Below are 24993 nucleotides of genomic sequence, written 5' to 3'. Positions count from 1 at the left end.
ACATTCATTCCAAATTAATTGTTACTGTAACTAGTTCAAAAATTAAAATATCTAAAATAATTTATTAATAGAAATTCACAGAATTATAGACTTATAGTCATACAAGTTGTACCCGTGTTTTCGGGTTTACATCTAAAAGACAATGAACTTTTTTCAGATGAGCGGCTAAAATTTTATATTTAGAAATTTAATTTATTATTTTACGGAACAAAAGTGGGGTGGAAATTCGACATAGATACGAAAAGACCGAAAAGAGATGAGTGGTATACTTTTCTAAGGAACAAAAGAAGACAAGTTGTGCTACTAATAAATCCCAGTAAAAAAGAAAGTAAGTTTGAGCTAGCTACTTGTCAAACACGAGAACCATAGAATCCACCTAACCACCCGGTGGCTGTTACATTCTCTCGTTTCATCGCCTTGTATAAACTTTAAAACAACCTACCTGCAAATAAAGATTGTTAAAATTTACTAACGTGGACGTAAACCTCACCATGTGATACATCCTGCTGCTCTTAATCACTCTTGCTCTTTTACTTGTCCATTTTTGCTTATAATCCCCCTCTCCTTCCCGATCTCCTCTTGTGCTCCACCTGCCTAACTCGGTCTCTTTCCTGCCTGATTTGTAAGTCGCTCTCCCTCTCTCTCCCTCTCTCTCTCTCTCCCTCCCTCCCTCCCTCCCTCTCCCTCTCCCTCTCGCTCTCTCTCTCTCTCTCTCTCTCTCTCTGTCCCTCTGTTTTTCTATTTAAGTTGATGCAAGAACTTGTACCCGAGTTTGAATTTTGTTGTGGGTATTCGATATAATGCATTTATTTCATCTCCTTTCTCATCTTTTTCATGTTATGCTGATATTGCTAGGCTACCCAATAATCAAGACTCTGAAATTTATATGCACACTTATACTTCTGTTTAGATGATAAGCAAATAAAACATGGCTCTGCTTTAGTCCCACTATAATCATTGACAAACATATTACATACTTGATGATTTTGTGGTTCTTTTTTGGTACTTGTATTTCCATTATTACCTCTTCACTCTTGTAGTCATGTTTGATCAGTTTAAGTTGACCCTCTCATGATATCTGATCATGTATATTTCAAGTTAAGATCATCTTCTCTGGTCTTGCCTCCTAAATTCTAATACAATAACTGGTAGAAGATAAAGGCCTCATTCACCGGAAAAAGTGAATCTGGTCTGTTGGTTTCTGACTTTGATTTATAGTAATATGTTGAATAAAACAATAGGAGCAGACACCCTTTTTATTGAAGAGAAAAAGAAGCTTTCCTACTTTATTTTGTAGTAAAAAGTAGTAGTTGGTACTGGGGTCATTTGGCCCAGAAATATAAAGTAGGTAATATTTTAATTGACTGCTTGTGCATCTTAGATCCGGATCCATGGAGATATGCATGTTTTTCAACAATCAATCAACTGCTCTGGCCATAGTTCATGGAAATATTCATGGAGTAATGGTGTTATTGCTTATTGTATTTTAGGAAATGTAGCTAAATATGGCATTAGTCCATGACCATGGCCCATGGGAATATAATTCCCATGTCACTGCTTCATTTTTCAACATGTGTTTAGTGGTGTTGGGAGTGATATGTGGTATTTTTATATTAACAAAAATTCTGATTCTTACACATAGAATTGTTTATGAAAACCTTAGTAATAGTCTCTTACTGATATAAACGGGCAACCTGAAGTTGGTAAGTTGTATATTTAAATAGCAAAACATAGAAGAAAATGCTCTAGCACTTCTTTGCATCAAAATTTTGTGGCGAGAAGCACATTTTGTACCCCTCTGATGATCATTCTGGAACACTTTGCAGAAGTATGGAGAATGGATTGAACGAGAGGCTTATAGTGCCAAAAGTTCAAGAAGAAGAAACTGATTTAAAATCAAAGATTTTACAAGAATCTAAGAATATATGGAGGGTTGCACTACCTGGAGTCATATCAAGAGTGGGTTCATTTGGAACCATAGTGGTCACACAATCATTTATTGGTCATATAAGTCCACTGGACCTTGCTGGCTATGCTCTTGTGCAAACCATCACAGTTCGATTTGTAAATGGAATACTGGTGAGTTAATATCTATAAACTCTTTCAGTTACCTTTGCACTTGGAACTGAGAATTTTTAAACTTCTTTGTTAGTTGTAAATATTACATCATACTTATTATTTCCTTTTGCAGTTAGGAATGTCAAGTGCAACTGAAACCCTTTGTGGGCAAGCATTTGGAGCAGGACAATACCATATGATGGGTATCTACTTGCAACGGTCATGGATTGTTGATTTGATTACTTTGACTATCTTGCTCCCAGTATTCATATTTGGAAGCCAGTTATTCATGCTACTCGGCCAGGAAGAGTCTATAGCAAAAAGGGGAGGATATATATCACTGTGGTTCATTCCATTCGTGTACAATTTTGTTTTTAGCCTGACTATTCAGATGTACCTTCAAGCTCAGTTAAAGAACAAGCTTATTGCCTGGATCTCAGTTTTCCAGTTCATTCTCCATGTACCTTTGTCGTGGCTCTTTGTTACTTACTTCAGTTGGGGGGTTCCTGGTGCGATGAGTGCATTATCTATATCATCTTGGTTTCTGGTGATTGGAGAATTTATATACATCTTTGGTGGTTGGTGTCCTCATTCATGGAAAGGATTTTCCAAAGCTGCCTTCTTGGATATTCTCCCTGTAGTCAAGCTCTCATTGTCATCTGGCTTGATGGTCTGGTAAGTGTTTGAATTCTCACTTTTTTTAACTTTAGTTATATTCGCTCATGCTTTGCCATCATCTTTATCCAATATTCTAGTGATAAATTTGTCTGCAAGGCAGAGTATACTCAGTTACTCACATATAAGCACGCATGCACACACGCAGAAAAAGATTGATGATATAATTTATGTTTTGTGCATTGTGGTTGTGATTAAAAGTGTAAGAAATTTCCGAGTACAAAGTTTCTAGCATTTACTGATAATGGTTTATACTTTCTTTATACTAAATAGTTTTCTCTTTCTTATCTCTATAGCCTAGAGTTGTGGTACAATGCTGTTCTAGTCTTGATTGCAGGGTATATGGATAATGCAGAGGTTGCTATATCTGCCTTCTCCATTTGGTGAGAGCTCTCTTTAATCATTTATTCTTTATGTTTTCTACACCAAAGAATCCTCTGCTCATTGTCATAAATTTGCAGCCTCAACATTAATGGATGGGAATTTATGATATGCCTTGGCTTTCTGGGAGCTGCATGGTATGTCACTCTTCAATAAATGCGTACTCCTTATAGTTCTGTGTGCTTGCAGCCATATTTTGTTTACTTCTACCTCTGGTTGTTGTTTCTACAGTGTAAGGGTTGCAAATGAACTCGGCAAGGGGAATGCTAACGCAGTGAGATTCTCTATTAAAGTCTTAATGGCCACCTCGTTGCTAATTGGAGTTATCTTCTCTAGCTTATGCTTCTTCTTCCATAAAGAACTCGCATATTTCTTCACAAATGACAAGGAAGTCGCAGACACTGTATCTGATCTCTCAGTACTACTCACTTTCTCGGTGTTTTTGAATAGTATATACCCTGTTCTTTCAGGTAAGTCATGTCTTCTAATATTTTCAATTCCAAAGCCTTGACACATCAAGTACGTTTGAAGAAAATATAGCATTGAATTAATTATCTATTGTTATTGTATTTTAACCTTTGCAGGGGTGGCAGTTGGGGCCGGTTTGCAGGGTACTGTTGCAATTGTCAATTTAGTTTGCTATTATTTGATTGGCATTCCGGTTGGAGTTTTCCTCGGATATGTTGTTGGTCTTCAAGTTAAGGTATAATTTTCCTTTAATTTATATGTTCCATATGAAAGTAAGCTTTAAAAAGGAAAATGTATAGTGTTAGTTGTTACCACTGGTTCGTGGACACTACTTAAATGAATCAATATCAAATACAAAACCATTGCCGTAGTTTTTGAGCAAATTAGTATTCAGGATTAATAGAGTAATTAAAATACATGATTTATTTATATTTACCATATCTGCAGCAAACCGGTGTTCAACTATATAAAAAGTAAACTAAAATCAAAATGCCTCTTATATTGCATATATCTCTTGTCTTGATTGTCTACCTTGACTGTACAGGGCATATGGATTGGAATGATATGTGGGATTGTTTGTCAGTCCATCACACTGTCTGTATTGACATATAGAACAAATTGGGATGTACAAGTAAGTGATTGAAAATTTGAAAGGGAGCTGGAGCTATTTCATTGCTTAAATTTTGATCTTAGAATGACATAATTTTTTCCTTATAAATTGACAAGGTTGGTCTATATTTCAATTCCTACAGGTGCTAAGAGCGTCGGAACGTCTCAATCGCTTTTACTTGAAATCCGGGGAGGAGACGAATTAATGTTCTAATTATGCTCGAGTATGATAGTACTCTCATGGTTCCTAAGCATCATATTTTGTTTCCAAGAGATTAGCAAGTAGTAGCAAGTAGTGCATTTTTATTAGTTTCTGGTTTTGCATGTATACTATTCATACAAAAATGCAACCCGGAGAAATTTAATCGAGTCTGATGATTATGGGTTCATTAACAAGATGATATGGAAGCAAATGTGACACCAAGAAATCAGGTATTGTTTTTATGGAATATAAATAGAGAGTGTTGTTGAAGTTCCTGTTTAATAAAATATAGTATTCTTTTAAAAAATACATATTTTATTATAGGGACAGACCCAACACCGTTTTCATAAATACATGTTTATAGACATTTGTTTTAAATTAAAAAATAAAAATATATCATTCAAAATTAGTTGAAATTTATATATGTGAAATTGTGAGTGGAAGCCTCAAGGCTTTTATTATGATTAAAATATCGAAAAAAATTTTGAAGTTGAATAATTAAAAGTTGGTCGTGTATGTTAGCAAACATACTTATAACGAAATTATATTGAACGCTTGAAAGTGGATTCTTTTAGTTAGAAAAATCTTAAACATAAATTATATAGGTATTTTAAAACTCTAGCCGTTATTGTTGTAATTATCATTAAAAAAAATTGTGCATAAGAAAATAGATTGATGAATAAAAGATTTAATAGTTGAATATAGACTCTTATCATTCTATTATCGTCAATGATAATATTAAATTTGTAAAAATAAAAATTAATTACCTTTCTATATTTTTAATTATATACGAGATATTATGGACTTACTCCAACGAAAAAGAGTTTTTCATATATAAATTATTTAAATATTTAGCATTAAATGAGTTGAATTAAGCCTGTTGATTTCTGTGCTTGGGTTGTTGGTTGTCCCCAATTTTTGGGTGTATGTCTTGTTGCGTTTTTGATTCGTTGTCATGTTGCGTGAAGAATGATTTCTACGGTGTATTGGGAGATCTGGACAACCCGCTTCAAATCTGGAATTGTGGTTATCGCGAGAGCTCACCTCGCACAACAAATGATTGTTCAATATATGGGGCATCTGTACCCCCTACCTCAGTTGGTGTAACTGATGGATATGAACACTGGCCTATCACCGGTTTTTTATGTGCGCAGATCAATTGTGATTCTACTATTTTCAGTGATGTCGGTGTCGACTGGATTGCTCGAGAAACTTTTGTAATCATTTTTAATATCAAGAATATTTATATTCTATCTGTTAAGCAATCTGAAAACAAAACGGCTATTTGTTTAGCTCGATTTTTGTTTCACAATCAGGTTGTAGTTGTCAGTTTGGGGGTTTGTCCCGACTGTGTTCTTAAATTCTATGTTTAATAAAATCTTATTGTTCGTCAAAAAAAAAAATAAAAAAAAAATGAGTTGAATTATATGTAAAATAAACGATATTATATCACTAAGAAACCAAAAAAAAAAAAAAGAAAAAGAACCCTTCTAAATTAGTTTAGCACATTGACATCCAAATTTTGAACCGTCTTGCCAAAGAACATTTTAAGACGAGAGGGATTTTTAACATCAAATAGTAAAGGAGAATATGCTTTAAGTGAAATTTTAAACAGAGTTTAGAACAATGTCCGATCATGAAAAATCCTTGTTAAAAGTTTAGTTAGGTTATCAAAAATAAAATTTACAACAACGTCTTCATAAATCACCACTCCAACCATATCCACTATTCCCTCTGTTTTTTTATATGACGTTTTAATTTTTGGCACACACTTTTCAGTGCTTTGACCGGATAGTTAAAAATATTATTTTTTAATTTTTTTTCTCTGAATAATAATATATAATCAAATTTTTTATTCAGAAAAAGAAAATTCAAAAAATAATATTTTTAACTACCCGTTCAAAGCACTTAAAAGTGTGTGCCAAAAGTCAAAGCGTCATATAAAAAATAAAAAAAAACAGAGGGAGCGGTGTATAAGAGCATCTCCAACCATGGAGACCCTTTGGCTAAAATTCTAGTTGTCATGCCAAAAATAAAAATTATAGCAAAAATTCGCGCTCCAACCATCCCCCACCTGTTATCAATAATTATAGCCAACTTCCTATGGATGACTATATTTATCGATCCGCTACAGGTCTGTAAGAAAATCTGCAGGAAATCGATAATTTTCGTGAAAAAAAATCCGGAAGATTACACATCACTTATTATCATATTAAAATGATATATTTTATTTATAACAATCCAAAATATTAATAACATACTATTTTTAAATTAAAGCCAACCAATATAGCCAATACCGTCGAAGCAAAATGTATTACACGTTCAGCAAATTTTACATAATCTGTTACATGTCCAATTTAGTCACCCATTGTAGCCAAAGCCGTTGGAGATGCTCTAATTATAACCAACATTTTATGGATGACTAAATTTGTCGAACCTCTGCAGCTTTGTAAGAAATCTGCGGTGTGACTGCGAATGATCAAACATCATTTACCATATTAAACTGATATATTTTATTTATAACAATCTAAATATTAATAACATACTATTATTAAATTATAACCAACCAATATAGTAAATATCATTTACTAATTCAACAAATTTTATATAATGTCTTAGATGTCCAATCTAATCGACTATTATAGCCAACGTCGTTTGAGGCCATCTTATTAACGCTCTAAGCGACCGGATCACTCGCTCGATATGCAATCGCAGTAAGTTATGGATGAAAAGATTGAAAGAGATATTAGTGGATGTCCAGAGATTGTATGAAAGCGAAAATTGGTATACACATTGCCTCTCTTTCAAGGGTATTTAGTGGTGCCCATCAATACCCTTTATTAATAAGCGAAACCACGTTTCGGTGGAACATCGGTACCAAAGTACCAAAATTCGGTCACTTTCGTATTGATTAGGATTTTATAGTCATTATTATATTATTATCAAAAGACTTCTATATAGAATAAAATTTTATTATTAAAGACCTCAATATTCATTAGGACAATGAAAGACTTCTGTATTGATTAGAATTTTATTATTAAAAACTTTAATATTGATTAGGACAATGTTATATGAATTTTTTATTTAATAACAATAACCATTATAGAATTATGAAAAGATTTTCATACTGTTAGGATTTTATACTTATTATTATACATTTTAAGGATTTTATAATTATTATTATACATTTATGAAAAGAATTCTATATTAATTCGGATTTTATTATTAAAATTTTCAATATTGATTAAGATTATTATCCTGCTATAAAAAGATTTCCATAGTGTTTAGGATTTTGTAATATAACATTTATCCTATACGCACAATTAAATCCCTAACAATTTAACTTATGAAACAGTTCTATAAAATTCATATCAAAATTTGGCTATAATCATATTATTTTTTATTTAACAATTATTACTATTATCAAAAAAATTCTATATTTGACAGGATTTTGTATTATAACAATTATCTCACTAATAAAAATATATTACCAACAAAATTATTTGTTTTAATTTTTTAAAACTCAAATAATTTAATATACGGAACAACTCAATAAATCTTTTATTATGCTTTAGAGTTTAAATAAATAGGGACTTCATATTGATAGTAATATAATATCCTATCAATAGAGTAATAATGTCAACAAAAATATTTTTTTTAATTTTTAAAACTCATACAATTTAATTTACGAAATAAATTTATAAAACTTCTAACATATTTTAGAATTAAAATAAACAAGATTCAATATTGATACCAAAGTACCAAAAAACTTGATCATATATTTTTTAATAATAATAATTATTATCATTTAGTGTTTTTCAGGAAATTACGATAAAGACGAATAAGGCGGTGGTAACACTGACTTGACAAATAGAAACTCAAAAAAACGAAGTCATTGTCCATATTGCAATATATAATAAAAGAACCGAAACTCTAGACATGCGTCAAATATTCGTTTTAATTTTTAAAACTCATACAATTTAATTTACGAAACAAATCTATAAAATTTCTATCATATTTCAGAATTAAAACAAACAAGATTCAATATTGATACCAAAGTATCAAAAAACTTGGTCATATTTTTTTTAATAATAATTATTATTAATATTCAGTGTTTTTCAGAAGATTGCGATAAAGACGAATAAGGCGGTGGTAACACTGACTTTGACAAATAGAAACTCAAAGAAAATGAAGTCATTATCCATATTTCAACTTATAATAAAAGAAGCTCTACACATACGTCAAAATATTTGATATCAAATTATTTTTGAAAAGTTAATTAATTTTGTCAAACTACAATATCAGTTTATCAAACAACTACAACAACTGTTAGATCTACAAAAACTCCAACTAGAATTATATATAATGTTTGCCTATTAAATGAATAAAATAATTGTGACTTAAAATTTTGAATTTTTGTTCAAGATTAAAGACGCTATAAACGAACTTATATGTGTTGATCTTGAATATTATTTTCACTATTTAAAAATCATCAAACAACATAGTAATTTTACTAAAATAAAGCATAATGTTAGAGTTAAGTTCCATAAAGTACGCATTTAAGACGCAGTAAGTACCAGTCATAATCTTTTAGTTTAATCATAAACAATATCTTTAATTATTCAAATTTTTTTATATAATTTACCATCTTTAAGTAGTTTTAAATATATAATTATCAATTAATCATTAACATCTTCCAACATTTACAATCATTAATATCATTATTCAACTTATGAGTTACTCCCTCCGTCCCTCTGATTTCTATACACTTTCCTTTTCGGGATGTCCCATTCAATTCTATACATTTCAAAACTTTCCCAAAATAGTAAATTTTTATAGTATAAAAATCCCACCCACGTACCCACTACTTCCATCTACCTTTTCAAATCTATCAATTAAATATACATGGGTCCCACCACTTTAACTACTTTTTTTTCTCTTTCCTATTACTTTACACTACTTTATACACTTTCCTTAATCTCCGTGTCCATTCCAAACGTATACATCCCAAAGGGACGGAGGGAGTATATTTTAGAACATATATAGTGTTTAGTGATTTATAATATAATTGTTTTATCTTTTGATTGCAATGATTATATTGTAGAACATAACCTGCAAATTGTCAGATGTTTACAAATATTGTAGACTAAAAACAATTAAAATTGAAACGAGTAGATTATTTTTAAATAATTTTGGACGCCAATACTCTTATTTTGTGGACTCCATAGAACAGGGACCCATATTGTTATGAAATAAATTCAAAGTAGGATCAAATTTTAATATATAGAAAGTCTTATATTAAATAACAATAATTTAAATATCATATAAAAACAATAATTTAAATAGGTATAATAAAAATATGACAATGTAACTAAAAAGACATTATTATTCCGATAAATAACAAATTTTAAAATTTTATTTAAACCCGTGCTTGGCACGGGCTATCAACTAGTATGTATTATTGGTGAGGCTACCTACCAATGCTGGCCACTTAAATATAGCAACCCCAAACAACATTAATCTTACAAATTCGTAATTAATACTCAAAGATGGTGTTATAAAAAAATAAAATAAGATTTAATCGGTGAAATCACGAAAATAAAAATTAATAGAAAATTAACTGCAGCAATGAGGGATTAATCAAGAATTTAATCAGTTCACGAGATACTAATCAAGAATTAATCGATAATTAATTATGATTAATCATCTGCTTTTAAAATAAAACTAAAAAATAATAGTATTTCTCTCCGGCAAACTTACAATAACACAACTTCCAGGAGCAAGAAAAACTCTGTCTAAACAAACCGAGTTACTGTTTTTTGCAGCTAGTGAACACTTACGATTTACCCAGAAAGTTGTTTCGAACTGCTACTTTAAATCATTATTTACTATTCTGTCAGGACTATCTCCTTTGAATTTTATGCACATATATGAAAATATTTTGACTGTTTAAAAATATTCTTTTTCATGTTTAAGTGCTAAAAAATAATAATTTAAATTATTTAATAAAACGGGACAGTGCATATTCTTTTATAAATGTTGCGTAAATCAATTTTCTTATATATTTATATTGACGAGAAGAACAAGATTTCATTAAAATATCAAATCACCCAAAATACAATTTTTAATTCGGTAGAAACAGACCATTTATCAAAAATATGGTCAGGATAACTGTATGATGTCTACTAAGTTCATGGAAATACAAGTGAAAATCATTTAACTGTTGAAGATATCTATATCTACTACCCTCCTCAAATTAGTTTAAATTTTGAAGACGAGTGAAACAAAAATGAAGCAATAAGCTTCCAAGTATGTGGCTCTGTTGATTAAAGCGCTGAAAGCATTAATTCAAGGTCCAATGATTTACATATATGAAAGACCTGTAGAGTTATAATGCCAAGGCCTTATAACAAGAATAAGAACAATAGATGTATCAAGAGCTCTAACAGTCTTGAGAAAATTTCATTAAGATTATGTTTTATTATTGCCAAGTTACAATTTGCCAATAGATTCCAATTTTTAGAACCAAGCAAACAAAGATTACTCTGCAGAATAATTAAAGAGTAGAGTACATGGATTCTACAAATTCATCAGAAAATGGAGGGAAGTTCCATCATTTCTCCCACTTGAGCAGGAGAGGCTTCATCCAAAAGCCAATTCTCCAGAAACGACAGTGGAGGGTGATTGTTCTTATGCTCATCGGCTGGCCTTGGTTTTCTCATATGCGCGTCATAATCATCTTTCATATTGGCATCAGCATCGTTATCTGAATCTTTGTTAGAAGGGTTCTTGTAATCCCAATTGCCAATGGTGGCATTTAATTTATCAAATGATAATATGGATTCAGACACTTCATTAGACATTAATTCTATACCTTCTGGTTGCTCAGCCTTGGGACGATTGTCACGTGGAGGAACTGTTGTAAAAGAGTCTCCAATTATCTTTCCATTGGAGCCACCACTGGAAAAAGCATCGACATCATTAGTATCAACTGTTGTTTTCATGGAAGATCCCATCCAACCAGGAAGGAGCCTTGAGATATTCTCTGTGCTCGAGGCGTAGATGTTTGAACTGGAACAGTTATTATGGAAAGTAGGATCTGTTGGGGCAAGATCTCTTGTGGCTATATCAGATATTTTCCTTTTCCTGGACTGATCTGATGATGCTAGTATGTGGGGAACGTGATCTTCTGAAGAAGCTGTCTGCTTGATCTTCTTCTTCAAGTGTGTATTCCAATAATTCTTTATATCATTATCTGTCCTTTGCGGAAGGTATGAAGCTATGGCTGCCCATCTGACCACATTAACATTGCAAAAATATGTTACTTACAGTCAAATGTTAACAAATACTATCTCTTTTTCAACTGAACTGTACATGCATGTTCAGGTAAGAAGCCTGAAGCTGCGTTTGCTAAAGAAACTGAAAAAGAGTGGAGGGAAAAATACGATATGAACATACTTGTTACCAAGTAAAGATTGGAGATGGATGATCATTCCTTCTTCGTGTGGGGTAAAATTGCCTCTCTTGATTCCTGGCCGCAGGTAATTAGTCCACCGCAGTCTGCAACTTTTACTGCACCTTAGCAGCCCTTTCATTTGTTTCAAAACAAAGATCAGTAACGATTATTTAATAGCCTTTTGTCTTGGTAAAAGATATTTACAAATGATTCGTATAGAGGGTTTTAATATTTCTCAGGACCTGATTATAAGAATTCTGAATTCCGAAGTGCAAAATTTGAAACAAACACATCTTTATAAAAATTGATCTTTTTTCATGATTGCTTACCAGTGTTGGTAGGCACGGATCTCCAATTTCCAGGACCATGTTCTTGGACGTAGGTGACTAAAATTATGTCTTCTTCAGGGGTCCATGGACCTTTCTTGATATCAACTTTGTCACAGCAATGAGGTCTCCCCATAGCACGCTCTCTCTCTATATTCCCCTTCCTCTACGAGTGTATATATCTTCTGTGTTTTAGCTTGTGAGAAGCATCTCTCTATAAAATAGTAACATGAACATGTGAATGTACACAAAAGTGATCTAGAGAAGAGGAAAATGCTCACCTTTCTGGAAACCTTTACTAAAAGAAATGGCATCAACAGAAGTCAATGAGCCTGAAATTAGAAATTAAGCAATAAAGAGAGGAATTTCTTTCTGCTACTCCATTACTCTCTCCCTCTTTTCCCAGTGAGGCTCACTTGCTTAAGCAGGTTGCTAATCCAAAACTCACCCGAGATAGAAAGCTTTACAATTCTCCTCTTTAGCTCTGCACTCCTCAAGAATTAGTAGTTAATAATTTAGGTTAGCTGGCAAGCTGATCATTAATACTATATAAAACATCGCATTCATGTTTAAGTCTAAAAAATTCAATTTTGTACCAATAGTCTACGCTTAATAAATCGGGTCCTCACCATAATTCATTAAGGGCACGTTCAACTTAACCAGTAAACTTGTTGGACAACTTATAATTCATAACCGACTTATAAGTAAAATTCTAGAAATTAGTGACTAGGTAAACTCTTTTTAACAATGGTTGTTTATCTGTTGTCTTCAGTCTGCACAGTGGACTGCAACCAGTCGTTCTGAAGTCGAGTTGCTGACAATCGGGTTGTTGAGGCAATTTTAACTGAAGCTCAGACGACTGATCCATCACCGTTCTTCGTGGTGTTCTATGGATGGGAATTGGTAGTCACCAGTTTTGGCCGACACATCCGCACCCCCAAAGCAACGCACACATGTATTATCTATCATAAATGATGTTAGTTTTTCCATCAAATCCAATATTACTGTTTTTGTACTAAGTGTAGAACTATCACTGTTCCTTGGCAGCACCAGCAACTTATTGTAAAATGACAGTAATATATTACTCAGGAACAAACTATTGGCATTCTTTAGAAGCTAGGATGAAATAAGTATTTTAGACACAAGAATTGGTACTAATGTAACATGGATGTGATAAATGTACTCCTCAATCGGCTCTGTTTTAAGTTGCCTTGATCTGTTTTAATATCACTCCCTGGTTTGTTTCAATTAATCTGCTCTCATACTGCAGACCTGAGGCCTCGAGTGGCTGATAGCTTCCCTGGCCATGAATGTATGTCAATATATATTGGCATATCGCCCCTCAATACTTTTAGTTTGCACTAATAAGTGCATGAAGCAACTAATTTTATTCGGCAAGAAATAAAACAAGCTGATGATTGCCATGAATCTTTTTCTCTAACGAGTCACTTCCGTTAATAAAACAGAATACGGAGAGAACCGAAACTAGGTAAATTTAAAATACTTGTATTCTTATTTTCAGAAAAAAAATAAAAAATACTTGTATTCTTATAACGCTACGCATATTCAAAAAGAATAGTTATTTCTTACGAGTAAAGATTATAAGGCAGTCTAGATTATAAAAGGAAAGAAAATAAAAAAAAAAGGTTTCGTATAGCATAATTTTCTTAAGTAATATTTAAAATATTAGAATTAGGATAAATGAATTGAAATATCACTTATTAGTGTCGAATAGTCCACCATTTTGATTTTTGAGAAAAAAATGTTACATACGCGTGTTTGGCTATGAAAATTAAGTTCTTATTAAGTGTTTATTTTTTTTTTCTAAAAAAGCATAATTTTACAAAAATTTTGGATATAAAGGTTAGATAGGTTTTCCATATTCATGATGTGAAAAACATTATTATTTCAGAAAAAAGTAGAGTTACATGTACTTTTTTCAAAAACATACTTTTGTTTCTAAAAAATAAATTTAATCAAATAGTAGATTGTTCATATTAAGGCCTTAAAATCTCACAAAACATAACATGATGTGACTTTAGTATAAAACGCTATATGAAATGATGTTTACGACTTTTAAGTCTAGACAATCTTGTTAAAAATTGAAATATAAAAATGATATAATTTAATAATTTAGATTGTACAATGATTTTTGAACAATTTTTTCCGATAATGGTATTTAGGTTTTTATTGCTGAAAATTACTCCACCGGACAATATCGGAAAAATTATACATTCCGGTTCAAAATATTACTCCTTCCGTCTCATTTTATGTGATCTCAAATGCTTTTTGGGACGTACCAAAAAGAATGAATACTTACTATTTTTGAATGCTACATTTCACTATTACACTCACTACCTCTATATTTTATAATCTCTTTTTACACTATTACACCCACTACTTTCCTCCACTATCTCAAATCTATTACTCCCTCCGTCCCTAAATACTTTTCCCGTTTGCCTTTGTCACGTTTGCCAACACACACTTTTGATCATTAATATCTTTAATTTTGTATTAGTATTAAATATAAAAGTTTCACTGTATTAAAGTACTCGTAAATATGAATCCAACGAGATCACTCATGATTATATTTAGTCTTATAAATTAGACGTAAACAAGTAATTTGTCTCGTGTCATGAACAGTGCCGACATTTGAAATGGGCAAAGTATAAAGAATCAGAGGGAGTATTAAATATTGATCGGTCCCACCACTTTACATACTTTTCAACTATATACACTACCTTTTTCTTAATCTTCATGAAAGTCAAACCAGCCCACATAAAATGGGACGGAGGAAGTAAAATGGTATTGTACGTAACAAAAAGAAAATCAACATACTGTAATGTCGGCTCCGTATCATTTCTAACCAATTTGTTCGACCACTTTTCAAAAGTAACCAGTTTTTTTTCGTGCTTTCAAAACTAACCAGTCTAAATGAATCGAGAAAGAGCGACCCGAGTGGGAGAGTTTTGCAAGCTAGGTGTGCGCTTTGAAAACGCGACCCAAGCTTGAAAAAGCCACATAAGGGTCGCGTTTTCAAACAGCGACCCAAGCTGTTTAAAAACCACCATCAAAACCCTACCCACAGGCCACAACATACAATCAAGCATATTAAAATATTAATATTATAATATTCGAAAACATAATATTCATATTTTAATTCGAAAAACATAAAATTCGAAAAACATAATATTAAAATATTAATATTATAATATTAAAATATTAATATTATAATATTCGAAAAACATAATATTCAAATTAAAATATTAATATTAAAATATTAAAATTCGAAATTAAAATATCAAATGAAAAACATAATATTCGAAATATTAATATTGTAACTTAAATATTAATATCTGAATTTAGATTTTAAATTATGCTTATTTTGACTTAAAATATAAATATTTAGATTTTAAATTAAAATATTAATATTTGAATTAAAATATAAATATTAATATGCTATAATATACGAATATAATATATTCGGAATTAAAATATTAATATAATATTCATAAGAAAATATTAACATATATAAATATACTATTTGAATTAAAATTTCAAAAAAAAAAATATATCGAACTAAATCACTTTTAACACATTCGAATAAATATATAAATATAATTGAACCTATATAAATACATTATTTGAATTAAATTATCCAAAAATATAAATATATCGAAAAAAATTCACTTTTAACATATTCGAATATATATATAAAATATATATTATATCATTACAAAATATAATAATATAAAATATAATATCACAAATAATGTATAAGAATTATCCGATTAATGATTTTATTTTTAAAAAAAATATATCACAAATAATGTATAAGAATTAAATGATTTTTTTATATTATATCATTATATAATATAATATTATAAAAATATTATATTATTTTAAAGAAAATTATTATATTATAATTAGGGTTGTTTTTAAGAAATTAGGACATATTACCCAGCTTGGGTCGCTCTTTGAAAACGCGACCCCAATGGGGTTTTTTATGTTTGGGTCGCTGTTTCAAAGCGCGACCTAAAAAATTTTCGTTCAGGTCGCTGTTTCTCGTTTGATTTAGCCTGTTTAGTTTTGAAAACTCGAAAAAAAACTGGTTAGTTTTGAAAAGTGGTGGAACAAAGTGGTTATAAACGAGAGGGAGCCTGTAATGTCATCTGCTACAAGTCTACAGTCCGAAGCTGAAAAACAAAATTAAAAATTAACAAACACAAATGGCAATTACACACAATCCCCTGTATCTACAACCCTAATAACTTTCCCGATCAAAACCCTCCCCGAAAAAATGGAAAATGGCAGCATTCTCGAATCAATCGGGTCCGAAATCATCGGCGTCATGTCCCCTGTATCCATCTGTATGTTTCTCGTCGTTCTGTTAGTCTACAGTCTCTCGTCCTCTTCAAATTCCGGCGCCGACCAGATCCGAACCGCCGCCAATCTTGTCTACGTCGAAACAGCCTCAGATTCAACCACCCAAAAGCTTGAAGGCTCGCTTCTTAATGCCCTTGTCTTTGTAATCTTGATTGCTGCTGTTACTTTCTTGTTAGTATTATTGTATTATTATAATTTTACTGGTTTCTTGAAGAACTATATGCGTTTCTCTGCATTTTTTGTGCTTGGGACAATGGGCGGGTCTATTTTTTTAAGTGTTATTCAGTATTTTTCGATACCCATTGATTCGATCACTTGTTTCGTGTTGATGGTTAATTTTACTTTGGTGGGCGTGCTTTCGTTGTTTTCGGATGGGTTTCCGATTTTCTTGAGGCAGAGTTATATGGTTGTGTTGGGGATTATTGTTGCTGCTTGGTTCACTAAGTTGCCCGAGTGGACCACGTGGACGTTGTTGATTGCCTTGGCTTTGTATGATTTGGTTGCTGTTTTGGCGCCAGGTGGGCCGCTTAAGATTTTGGTTGAGTTGGCGTCGAGTAGGGATGGGGAGCTCCCGGCTTTGGTTTATGAGGCGAGGCCGGTGGTCTCCAATCGGGGTGGTAGGACTGGTTTAGGAATGTTGGTTGGCGGGGTTTCGGATTCAGAGTCTGTAGAGGTTGAAATGGTGGCAAGGGGAAATGATACTCGGAATCGGGATAGTGGTGTGGAGTATACATCTGTTCAGGTTGAAAGTGATGACATTGAAGTAGTAAGAGATGAAGGGGAGACTTCTCCGTTGGTGCCTAATTCAGGTGGTTCAGAACATGGGAGACGAGATATGCAAGGGGAGAGATCTCCACTTATTGAATTGTTAGGGATGAGGGATGCTGCAGGTGAGGTGAGTACCGATGCTCTGGATACTGAAGTGACCACAAGTAGAGGTATTAAGCTTGGTCTTGGTGACTTTGTTTTCTATAGCGTTCTTGTGGGTAGAGCCGCAATGTATGATCTGATGACTGTCTATGCTTGTTATCTTGCGATTATATCGGGTTTGGGTTGCACTCTTATTTTGTTAGCTGTGCATCGTCAAGCGCTACCCGCCCTTCCTATTTCTATCACACTGGGCATCATGTTTTACTTCTTAACTCGTTTGATATTGGAACCCTTTGTTGTTGGAACATCCACAAATTTGTTGATGTTTTAGTACCCGAACATGTGCTGAGATATGTCTGTTGTTCATGGTTATACTGTTCGAAGATAATATAGATGACGTAGATGGTTAGCAATTCAGAATGGAAAACTGTCATAAATGTACATTGTTCAGAATGATCTTCGGATAGATGTCCTCATATGTAGTAGAAAATCTAACTTGCAGATTTTTTTTTTTGTTTGCATTATGTTGGTTGACAGTATCTGGTTATAAGTATGATTTGTGCAACTATAGGAACTTGGGTTTACCTATGCAACTACCTCATACTAACCCTATTTATGCTGTGTATAAAATTGAATTCGGAAGCCTGAGTTGTTCCAAATGATCTCTATGGATATTTATTATCCTTTTTTTGAGTTATTTACTGTGATACTTGAGAAAGGTAATGCAGAAATCAAATATCAGAGGCTTTTGTTATGCTTGCTTAGTATGTGGGGGGAGTGTAACATAGTGAATTAGGGGACATATTTGTTGGAAGATAGCTTCGTACTATCTCCCGTCAAAACAAATCTGTTGCAAAATTAACGTTCCCATGAATGATGTTTTCTATCTATAGATAGTTGAACTGGCGTGCTGCTGTGAGTTCCATTTCCTTGTTAGCAGCATCATGGTTAATTTTTAGTGAACATGTAGTGACAGAACAGGGAGAGGCGCTCTTCTTTCCATTTTCTTATTATCGTGGGAGTAGAAAAGAGTGTGATAAACCCTTCCAGCTGCTATGAGTTAATCAGCAAATGAACAAACGTGTATGCTGCGAATGAACAAATGGTTGTCATGTGGTAGTGGTTTAGGGGTGGCAATTTCAGGTAATAGGTCGTGTTTGTGTCAATAATCGGGTCGATCTCGGGTCAAGTTAAAATCAATTAAAATTGAATAAAACTGAAAATTGAAGTTATTAGAAATGAAATTTCAATTTCAGGTCATTTCGGATCACTTTCAGATTTTGTCTCAGTAAGTCGGGTTTCGGGTCGGGCCTGATATTGCCGCACACAATGGTATTACTCATCGTATGGTTGGTATTAAGGACAATAAGGAGTAAGGACTATGATCTATCTATCAATTACAGTATCATAATAAACAGAAACAAGCTGAACAGCCATATGGATTGAAATTACTTCTATAGTTTATAAGTTACACACTTGCACGATTGAGGCTTCTTGAGCTGGAAATGGCAAAATGCGTGTTCTGTTCGATTTTGGTTCCAAAAAATGGATTTTTCAATAACATATAATACAGAAATAATTTTTAAAATGTGGTGCAAGCATGTATGCAACTTAAGTTGCAAGCAATTGTTTTCAGCAATATTACAACGTTGAATGCTAATTTAATTGTATTTTTAGAATTAGATTTAAAAATATTTTTGTTATATAATCTTTCTGAAAAAAATAAAAATAAATTCTAAAATATAGAGTAAGTATTTTCTAAAAATTATATAATCTTTTTAAATAAATTATTTGGGTGTTTGGAAAAAATTTAAATATCGGTCAAAGTAATATGAATTGGAAGAGAATCATAAATAGTGAATGAGCATATTGAAAACGGGCGAGTGGGTGAATTTCCTAGAATTTGAATTAGAGAACATTTTACCTATCTTGTCCTCTACCAAGAACCAATACCAGGGGCGAGCCGGCGGCGGCTAATCTTCTCAGTCGTAGGTATTTTCTGTAACCATATACTCCCTTTATACTAACTTTTGTATGCATGTACATTCACATGTGTAGAGATTAGCCAGCCATGGTGTTTCGGGCGCTCACTTTTCTTGACTAAAACCCCTTCAATATACGTTTTTTCAGAAGACTTTCTTCTTTGGCTGACTCGCTCACTCATATAATATACAAAGTAGTTTTTTCTTCCAGGGTCATTTGGGACAATGGGGGATTATATGGGATTCTCTGAGATCCAGCTTCTGGGTGTTGCTGTGGCTGCTATTGTTGTTGCTGCCACTGCTGCCTTTGTTATCTCCTCCAAGAAATCTAAAGGTTCTCTCTCTCTCTCTCTCCCCCTACCTCCCTAGTCCCTGCCTACCTGCCTCTCTTCTCTCTCCCTACCTACCTACCTACCCCCCTCTCTCTCCTGTCCAATTTTGACTATTGTCCCCCAATTGTACCTCATCTTTTGCATCTTGAAATATTATTTGGAACTGGATAAAATGCACTGAATTCGATCCTTGTTTGTATGTTGATTAAAAAAATAAAATTTTGATTATTTGTCTCTCTTGTTATCTCATCTGTTGTGTTTTCAAATATGATTTGCAAGTGGCTGTAAATTGATTGAATTGTTGATATCTTCTTAAGGATCCTTAAGTGCGGATAGCTTTAAGAAATTCAAGCTTGTGGAGCGCAAACAACTGAGTCATAATGTTGCCAAATTTAAATTTGGTCTTCCAAGTCCTACCTCAGTTCTTGGCCTTCCAATTGGACAACACATAAGTTGCAAGTTAGTTGTTTGACTCCAATCCTTTTTGTCCAGATATTGCTTTGTTTATTGTTACGTTGAGAATTTGAGATTGTATGATTTACAAGCAATTAATCATTTATACCTGTTCCATTGTATAATCTTATGAAATTTGTGAATGTAAATTTTTTTATACAGGGGTAAGGACAGCCAAGGTGAAGATGTGATAAAGCCATACACTCCAACTACATTGGACTCCGATGTTGGATATTTCGAGTTAGTGATAAAGGTATTTGTTCAAACTTCTTCCTTTTGGGAGATACTAGTTTGAATTTCACAGGTCACATGCTAATGTTCAAAGTTTCATTTAGATTGATTGCTGATCTATTTTTTCATATAGATGTATCCACAAGGAAGGATGTCTCATCATTTCCGTGAAATGCGCGTTGGTGATTATATGGAAGTAAAGGGACCCAAGGTAAAAAGCCGTGTACATGACATTCTGAAAAATCTTTACTGTTTTGTTGAATGTATCAGGATAAGTTTGAATCTACTTTGATATGATATTCTTGTGGGGTCCCAGACAAACCATGATCTCCACGTAGCCTCATTAGCTGGTTATACATAATTATAGGAGGGATGAAAGAATTTATCATAATATTCTGGACTTAGTCTTTTCATGTCTTAGTACAACTGGTTGTAAGACTTATAACGTACCTGTAATATCTCATAATATCACCACTCCAAACTTGGTATGTGCTAATGTGCACCGCACCGAACTTCTGCAACTACGTCAGTATCAACTAAGATTGAGCTTGGGATATTTTTGTGTGCCTACTAAACCAAAAATATATTGATTTTAAGTGTAAAGTAAGTTTTTACTAAGCTAGGCCAGAATGATAAGGACACACTGTCATACAGGTTACTTGTTATTAAAAGCTTGTGTAGTTTTATTTAGTAGTATCATTTTTAATTCCGGCTTGTTTATCCCAAGTACTTAAAACATACGATACTTGATGTCAACTCTGTTAAATTTTTTTTAATCTGCAAACTGCACAATATATGCTAAACAAATTGTTGTTAGCTTGTTGCTTGATAAAATTATGAAAATGCTGCAAAAGGGGTTGATTTGATGACACTTATGTTTAACAGGGCCGTTTTAAGTATCAACCGGGCCAAGTGAGAGCCTTTGGGATGCTTGCTGGTGGTTCTGGTATCACCCCAATGTTTCAGGTATGAATTTCGGCTCTGTATTTGTTCTGGGAGAGATATATGCTTCTGCTATGGGCTTTTATCTTTCAGATTCTGGTATTGATATGTCAAAATTTCTTTTTGAATTTCAGGTTGCTAGAGCTATCTTAGAGAACCCACATGATACCACAAAGGTGCATCTTATCTATGCAAATGTTACAGTTGATGACATTCTTTTAAAGGTAATGTTTATTGTATCTCCTACATATGTTCAAATCAAATATATGCATCCTTTCTAAATGTACAATGTTAGAAATTCTGGACTACAAAGTCCAGAGTTTAAGCATTATATGGTATTTATATGAAAAGCCTAGATTAGGGATGAGACTATATCTTATTTAAAGGTTAAGTGAAACTCTTGTGTTGCAAGCCATAGTGGGAATGAGATTATATGGTGATTGAAGGTATAAGTGAAACTCTTCCATTGCAAGGAAATTTTTTGCACTACCATGCTTGAATAATCTATTGGGAATGAGACTGTGTTTGATGTTGTGAATGTCAAAAGAACCCAACAATTTATGAAGCTTCTACTTATTACAAACTAATGTCATTTAAAATTTTTGATATTTACAGGAAGAACTTGATGGGCTTGCTACAAACTACCCTGATCGCTTCAAAATATACTATGTGCTGAACCAGGTAACTTGCTTTCTTATATAAATAAATCTGGAGCATTACTTCTGTCCTTTGTACCCTGTTTTTATTGGTAGATATGATAAAATGGATATTGTAAAATTAGGTCATCTGATGTAATGTCTGTGATAATATCATTTAGTATTTGATAAGGCAGGGGTGGCGCGGATTGAGCGACCGCACAGGCCCCTGGAAATAAGGGCCCCCTGAATTTATGACTCCATGCTATATACATATTGAAATTCACAACAAAAAGTTAGTTATACATATTGAAAGTGTTGTTCATGATTCTGCTTTTTTTAAGTGAATTTTTTAGTATGCTTCTTGTTTATAAAAAGATAGTTCATTTTATGTGGAAAAAAATTATTTGAATTTGTATCGAGTAATAATTAAAGGCCGAAGGTTTAGATTTCGCACAGGGCCTCCAATTGTTTTGCCCCGCCCCTGTGACACGGAATATTGCTAGATCTTTAGTCATGAAGAGGCATACTGCTAGATCTTTAGAGCATCTCCAAGAGCCTCCTTATTGGCTCCTAAATATAATATAAAAAATGTGGCTCTTAGCAATTTAGGACAAAGTTAAGAGTGTAAACTCCAACAATACTCTCTATATCTCTTTTATATTTCATACTTTATTCATATATTGGGCTCCACTACAACAAAAGAGAGTGAAAGATGGAGGTGAATTGGAGGGAAAGATTTTTTTATTGTAAAAAAATAAGTTAGGAGCCATGTGGTGGCTCTTAACTTTGAGGAGAAACAAGAGGCTCTTAAGATTTAAGAGCCACTTAAGAGTCTCTTGGAGCAACATTTTTTCTCTCCCTCTTCAAATCTCAAGTTAAGAGCCTAAATGAAGAGTCTCTTGGAGATGCTCTTAGTTATCAATAGATCTGTCGTGTTTATAAATAAATATTCTGAGCTTGTAAGCCTGAAGACTATCTTCAAAGCTAATCTTTGTTGTTTAAAATATAAGAGATTTGTTACCCAGCTTGTTCAATGCCTAGCCAAAATGCAGGTCGTAAATAACTTTGTGTCGTGTATGTAATCAATTAATAGCTTCATATAATTCTGCAGCCACCAGAAGTTTGGAATGGCGGTGTGGGGTTTGTAACCAAGGAGATGATCCAAGAGCATTGTCCAGCGCCAGCAACTGATATTCAGGTAGGTTTTGGACTATTTTCATCTAAATTTATTAGAACACTCCTGAAACTTATCATCATAGTTAATTATTATGATCTCAGATTTTGAACTATATTCATCTAAATTCAATAGGCTACTCATTAAACTTGTAACTGGACCCTGAATCTATTTTCAGTATTATCTTAACCTTTCTATATTAGTTTCCTGTAAATACTAGTAATATATAATGCTTTTCTGTTCAGGGTGATATCACGAAAATTATAGTAATTTACATGAAGATGAATGATTTTTTTCATTTATTGTTGTCAGTATTTATAACATTAGTTTCTTGTAAGATCTCATTTATGCATAATCATTTTTGTGAGTCTTAAACTATAGAAATATAAAAGAAAGGTTACTCAGAAATATGTAACTATGCACTTCAGATATACAATTGAAAATACATTTTTACTAATGACTATTATGATTTTGTCAATATTAGACAGATTGGTTTATATATACACTAATAACTGCAACTTATTTCTTTCCACATTCAAATTGATTATGACTTATCAGTATAATGCAAAACGGCTTTTGAAAGTTAATCATAGAACATTATAGATAGAAAAAGTATTGTTTTTATTTCCTCTATATACTTTTAAATGGCAGAATACCGTAAGATGTTTACTTACAGTAGAAAGAAAGAGAGGGTATGAAGGCCTACAGATTTTAATCTTTTAATATTGGACATGCAGGTTCTTAGGTGTGGACCACCACCAATGAACAAAGCAATGGCTGGTAACCTTGAAGCTCTGGGATATTTACCTGAAATGCAGTTTCAGTTCTGACCTTGCAGTGGGAACTTTGCTCTCCCAATTCTTTGATTAAGTTGAGATGCACTCGCGTAATATAGTCCTCACTTAATCTGCTTTTGATTGAAACTGTAATATAGATGAGCAGCTGCTTACATAACAGCTCTTAAAGCTTCAATAATGAGAATATTGCCAATGAAATTATTCTTCAGTTAAATTTTTGATTTCAAATTGCTAATATGTTATAAATCCATCTGCAATTTTTGTTTAATCTTTGGTGGTGAAGTTGCTGAAACATTACTAGATTCATGTGTAATGCTTGAACCCGGTCCAGATGATTGTAATGACATTCTCAGACCTATGATTACTTTGTCAAAACAATTTTAAGTAGAGTTCCACCTTCTTAGAGGTTTTACAGTTAGATTTCTTGTTATTGCTTGACATGAAATAGTACCTTTTCTAATATCTTTAAAAAGTTAGGTATAGTATCCAAGGGGGTCAATGCTTGACTATCTGAACTCATGTACAGACTCCTAAACTCAGACAATCTTTACAACAGTGCATCATTTTTAATTTAAATGACTTGAATTGATTTTTTTTTCCTTCTGTCAGGGATGACTTGAAATGATTTGTTTTCACAAGCTTTCATATATTTTGTCAACTGTGAATTACTCCCTCCGTCTCTATTTATCTGTTCACTTTGGAAGTAAAAACTTGTCCCTATTTATCTGTCCATTTATATAACCAAAGCAAAAATTTTCATTTCCTAAAGAGTCTTTGACTTTGTTCTTCAAGCTATAAATATCATGACTATTATTCACTGATTCATCAAATTTGTATTGGATAATGGAGTAATCCCATTAGTATTTTCCTACAATTAAGACATTAAATAAGGGTATTGATAGAAGTTTCTTATCAAACTTAAATTTTCTTAATATGCGTGAAAATGTTAAAAGTGGACAGATAAATAAGGACGGAAGGAGTATCAGATTTGAGTAGATTATCAAGAAATTTCC

The 24993-nt window shown here is 32.6% G+C and overlaps 4 protein-coding genes across 7 annotated transcripts; 3 read left to right on the top strand and 1 right to left on the bottom strand.

The window, feature by feature from the left end:
* Positions 1–297: 297 nt before the first annotated feature.
* LOC108227489 (protein DETOXIFICATION 24) lies at positions 298–4560 on the top strand. The gene is made up of 9 exons (XM_064079320.1): positions 298–622; positions 1827–2079; positions 2192–2733; positions 3030–3116; positions 3195–3251; positions 3346–3584; positions 3699–3817; positions 4127–4213; positions 4335–4560. Exons 2-9 carry the CDS (start codon positions 1831–1833, stop codon positions 4395–4397), a joined length of 1443 nt encoding a protein of 480 aa, XP_063935390.1. The 5' UTR covers positions 298–622; positions 1827–1830; the 3' UTR covers positions 4398–4560.
* Positions 4561–10728: 6168 nt separating this feature from the next.
* On the bottom strand, positions 10729–12662 carry LOC108226723 (transcription factor MYB60). 2 transcript variants are annotated; one of them, XM_017401714.2, is made up of 4 exons: positions 12457–12662; positions 12179–12389; positions 11852–11981; positions 10729–11686 (listed from the first exon to the last, which is right to left on the bottom strand). In XM_017401714.2, exons 2-4 carry the CDS (start codon positions 12309–12311, stop codon positions 10984–10986), a joined length of 966 nt encoding a protein of 321 aa, XP_017257203.1. In that variant the 5' UTR covers positions 12312–12389; positions 12457–12662; the 3' UTR covers positions 10729–10983. The 2 variants fall into 2 exon arrangements, with proteins under 2 accessions (XP_017257203.1, XP_017257204.1); XM_017401715.2 differs by having other exon boundaries at positions 12179–12360.
* A 3690-nt stretch (positions 12663–16352) lies between these two features.
* LOC108225010 (presenilin-like protein At1g08700) lies at positions 16353–17952 on the top strand. The gene has a single exon (XM_017399803.2). It carries the CDS (start codon positions 16476–16478, stop codon positions 17760–17762), a length of 1287 nt encoding a protein of 428 aa, XP_017255292.1. The 5' UTR covers positions 16353–16475; the 3' UTR covers positions 17763–17952.
* Positions 17953–19325: 1373 nt separating this feature from the next.
* On the top strand, positions 19326–24248 carry LOC108224396 (NADH--cytochrome b5 reductase 1). 3 transcript variants are annotated; one of them, XM_017398998.2, is made up of 10 exons: positions 19326–19423; positions 19625–19747; positions 20063–20204; positions 20361–20451; positions 20563–20640; positions 21315–21395; positions 21506–21595; positions 21987–22052; positions 23121–23207; positions 23921–24248. In XM_017398998.2, exons 2-10 carry the CDS (start codon positions 19639–19641, stop codon positions 24011–24013), a joined length of 837 nt encoding a protein of 278 aa, XP_017254487.1. In that variant the 5' UTR covers positions 19326–19423; positions 19625–19638; the 3' UTR covers positions 24014–24248. The 3 variants fall into 3 exon arrangements, with proteins under 3 accessions (XP_017254487.1, XP_017254486.1, XP_017254488.1); XM_017398997.2 differs by having other exon boundaries at positions 19348–19423; positions 19612–19747; XM_017398999.2 differs by having other exon boundaries at positions 19349–19423; positions 19609–19747.
* Positions 24249–24993: the final 745 nt, after the last annotated feature.

The sequence above is a fragment of the Daucus carota genome, chromosome 6 (genome assembly GCF_001625215.2).
Source record: "Daucus carota subsp. sativus chromosome 6, DH1 v3.0, whole genome shotgun sequence".
In the NCBI taxonomy this organism is placed as follows: Eukaryota; Viridiplantae; Streptophyta; class Magnoliopsida; order Apiales; family Apiaceae; genus Daucus; species Daucus carota.
Note: the sequence above shows the minus strand (reverse complement) of the source record. Positions and strands in the feature narration are given on the sequence as shown.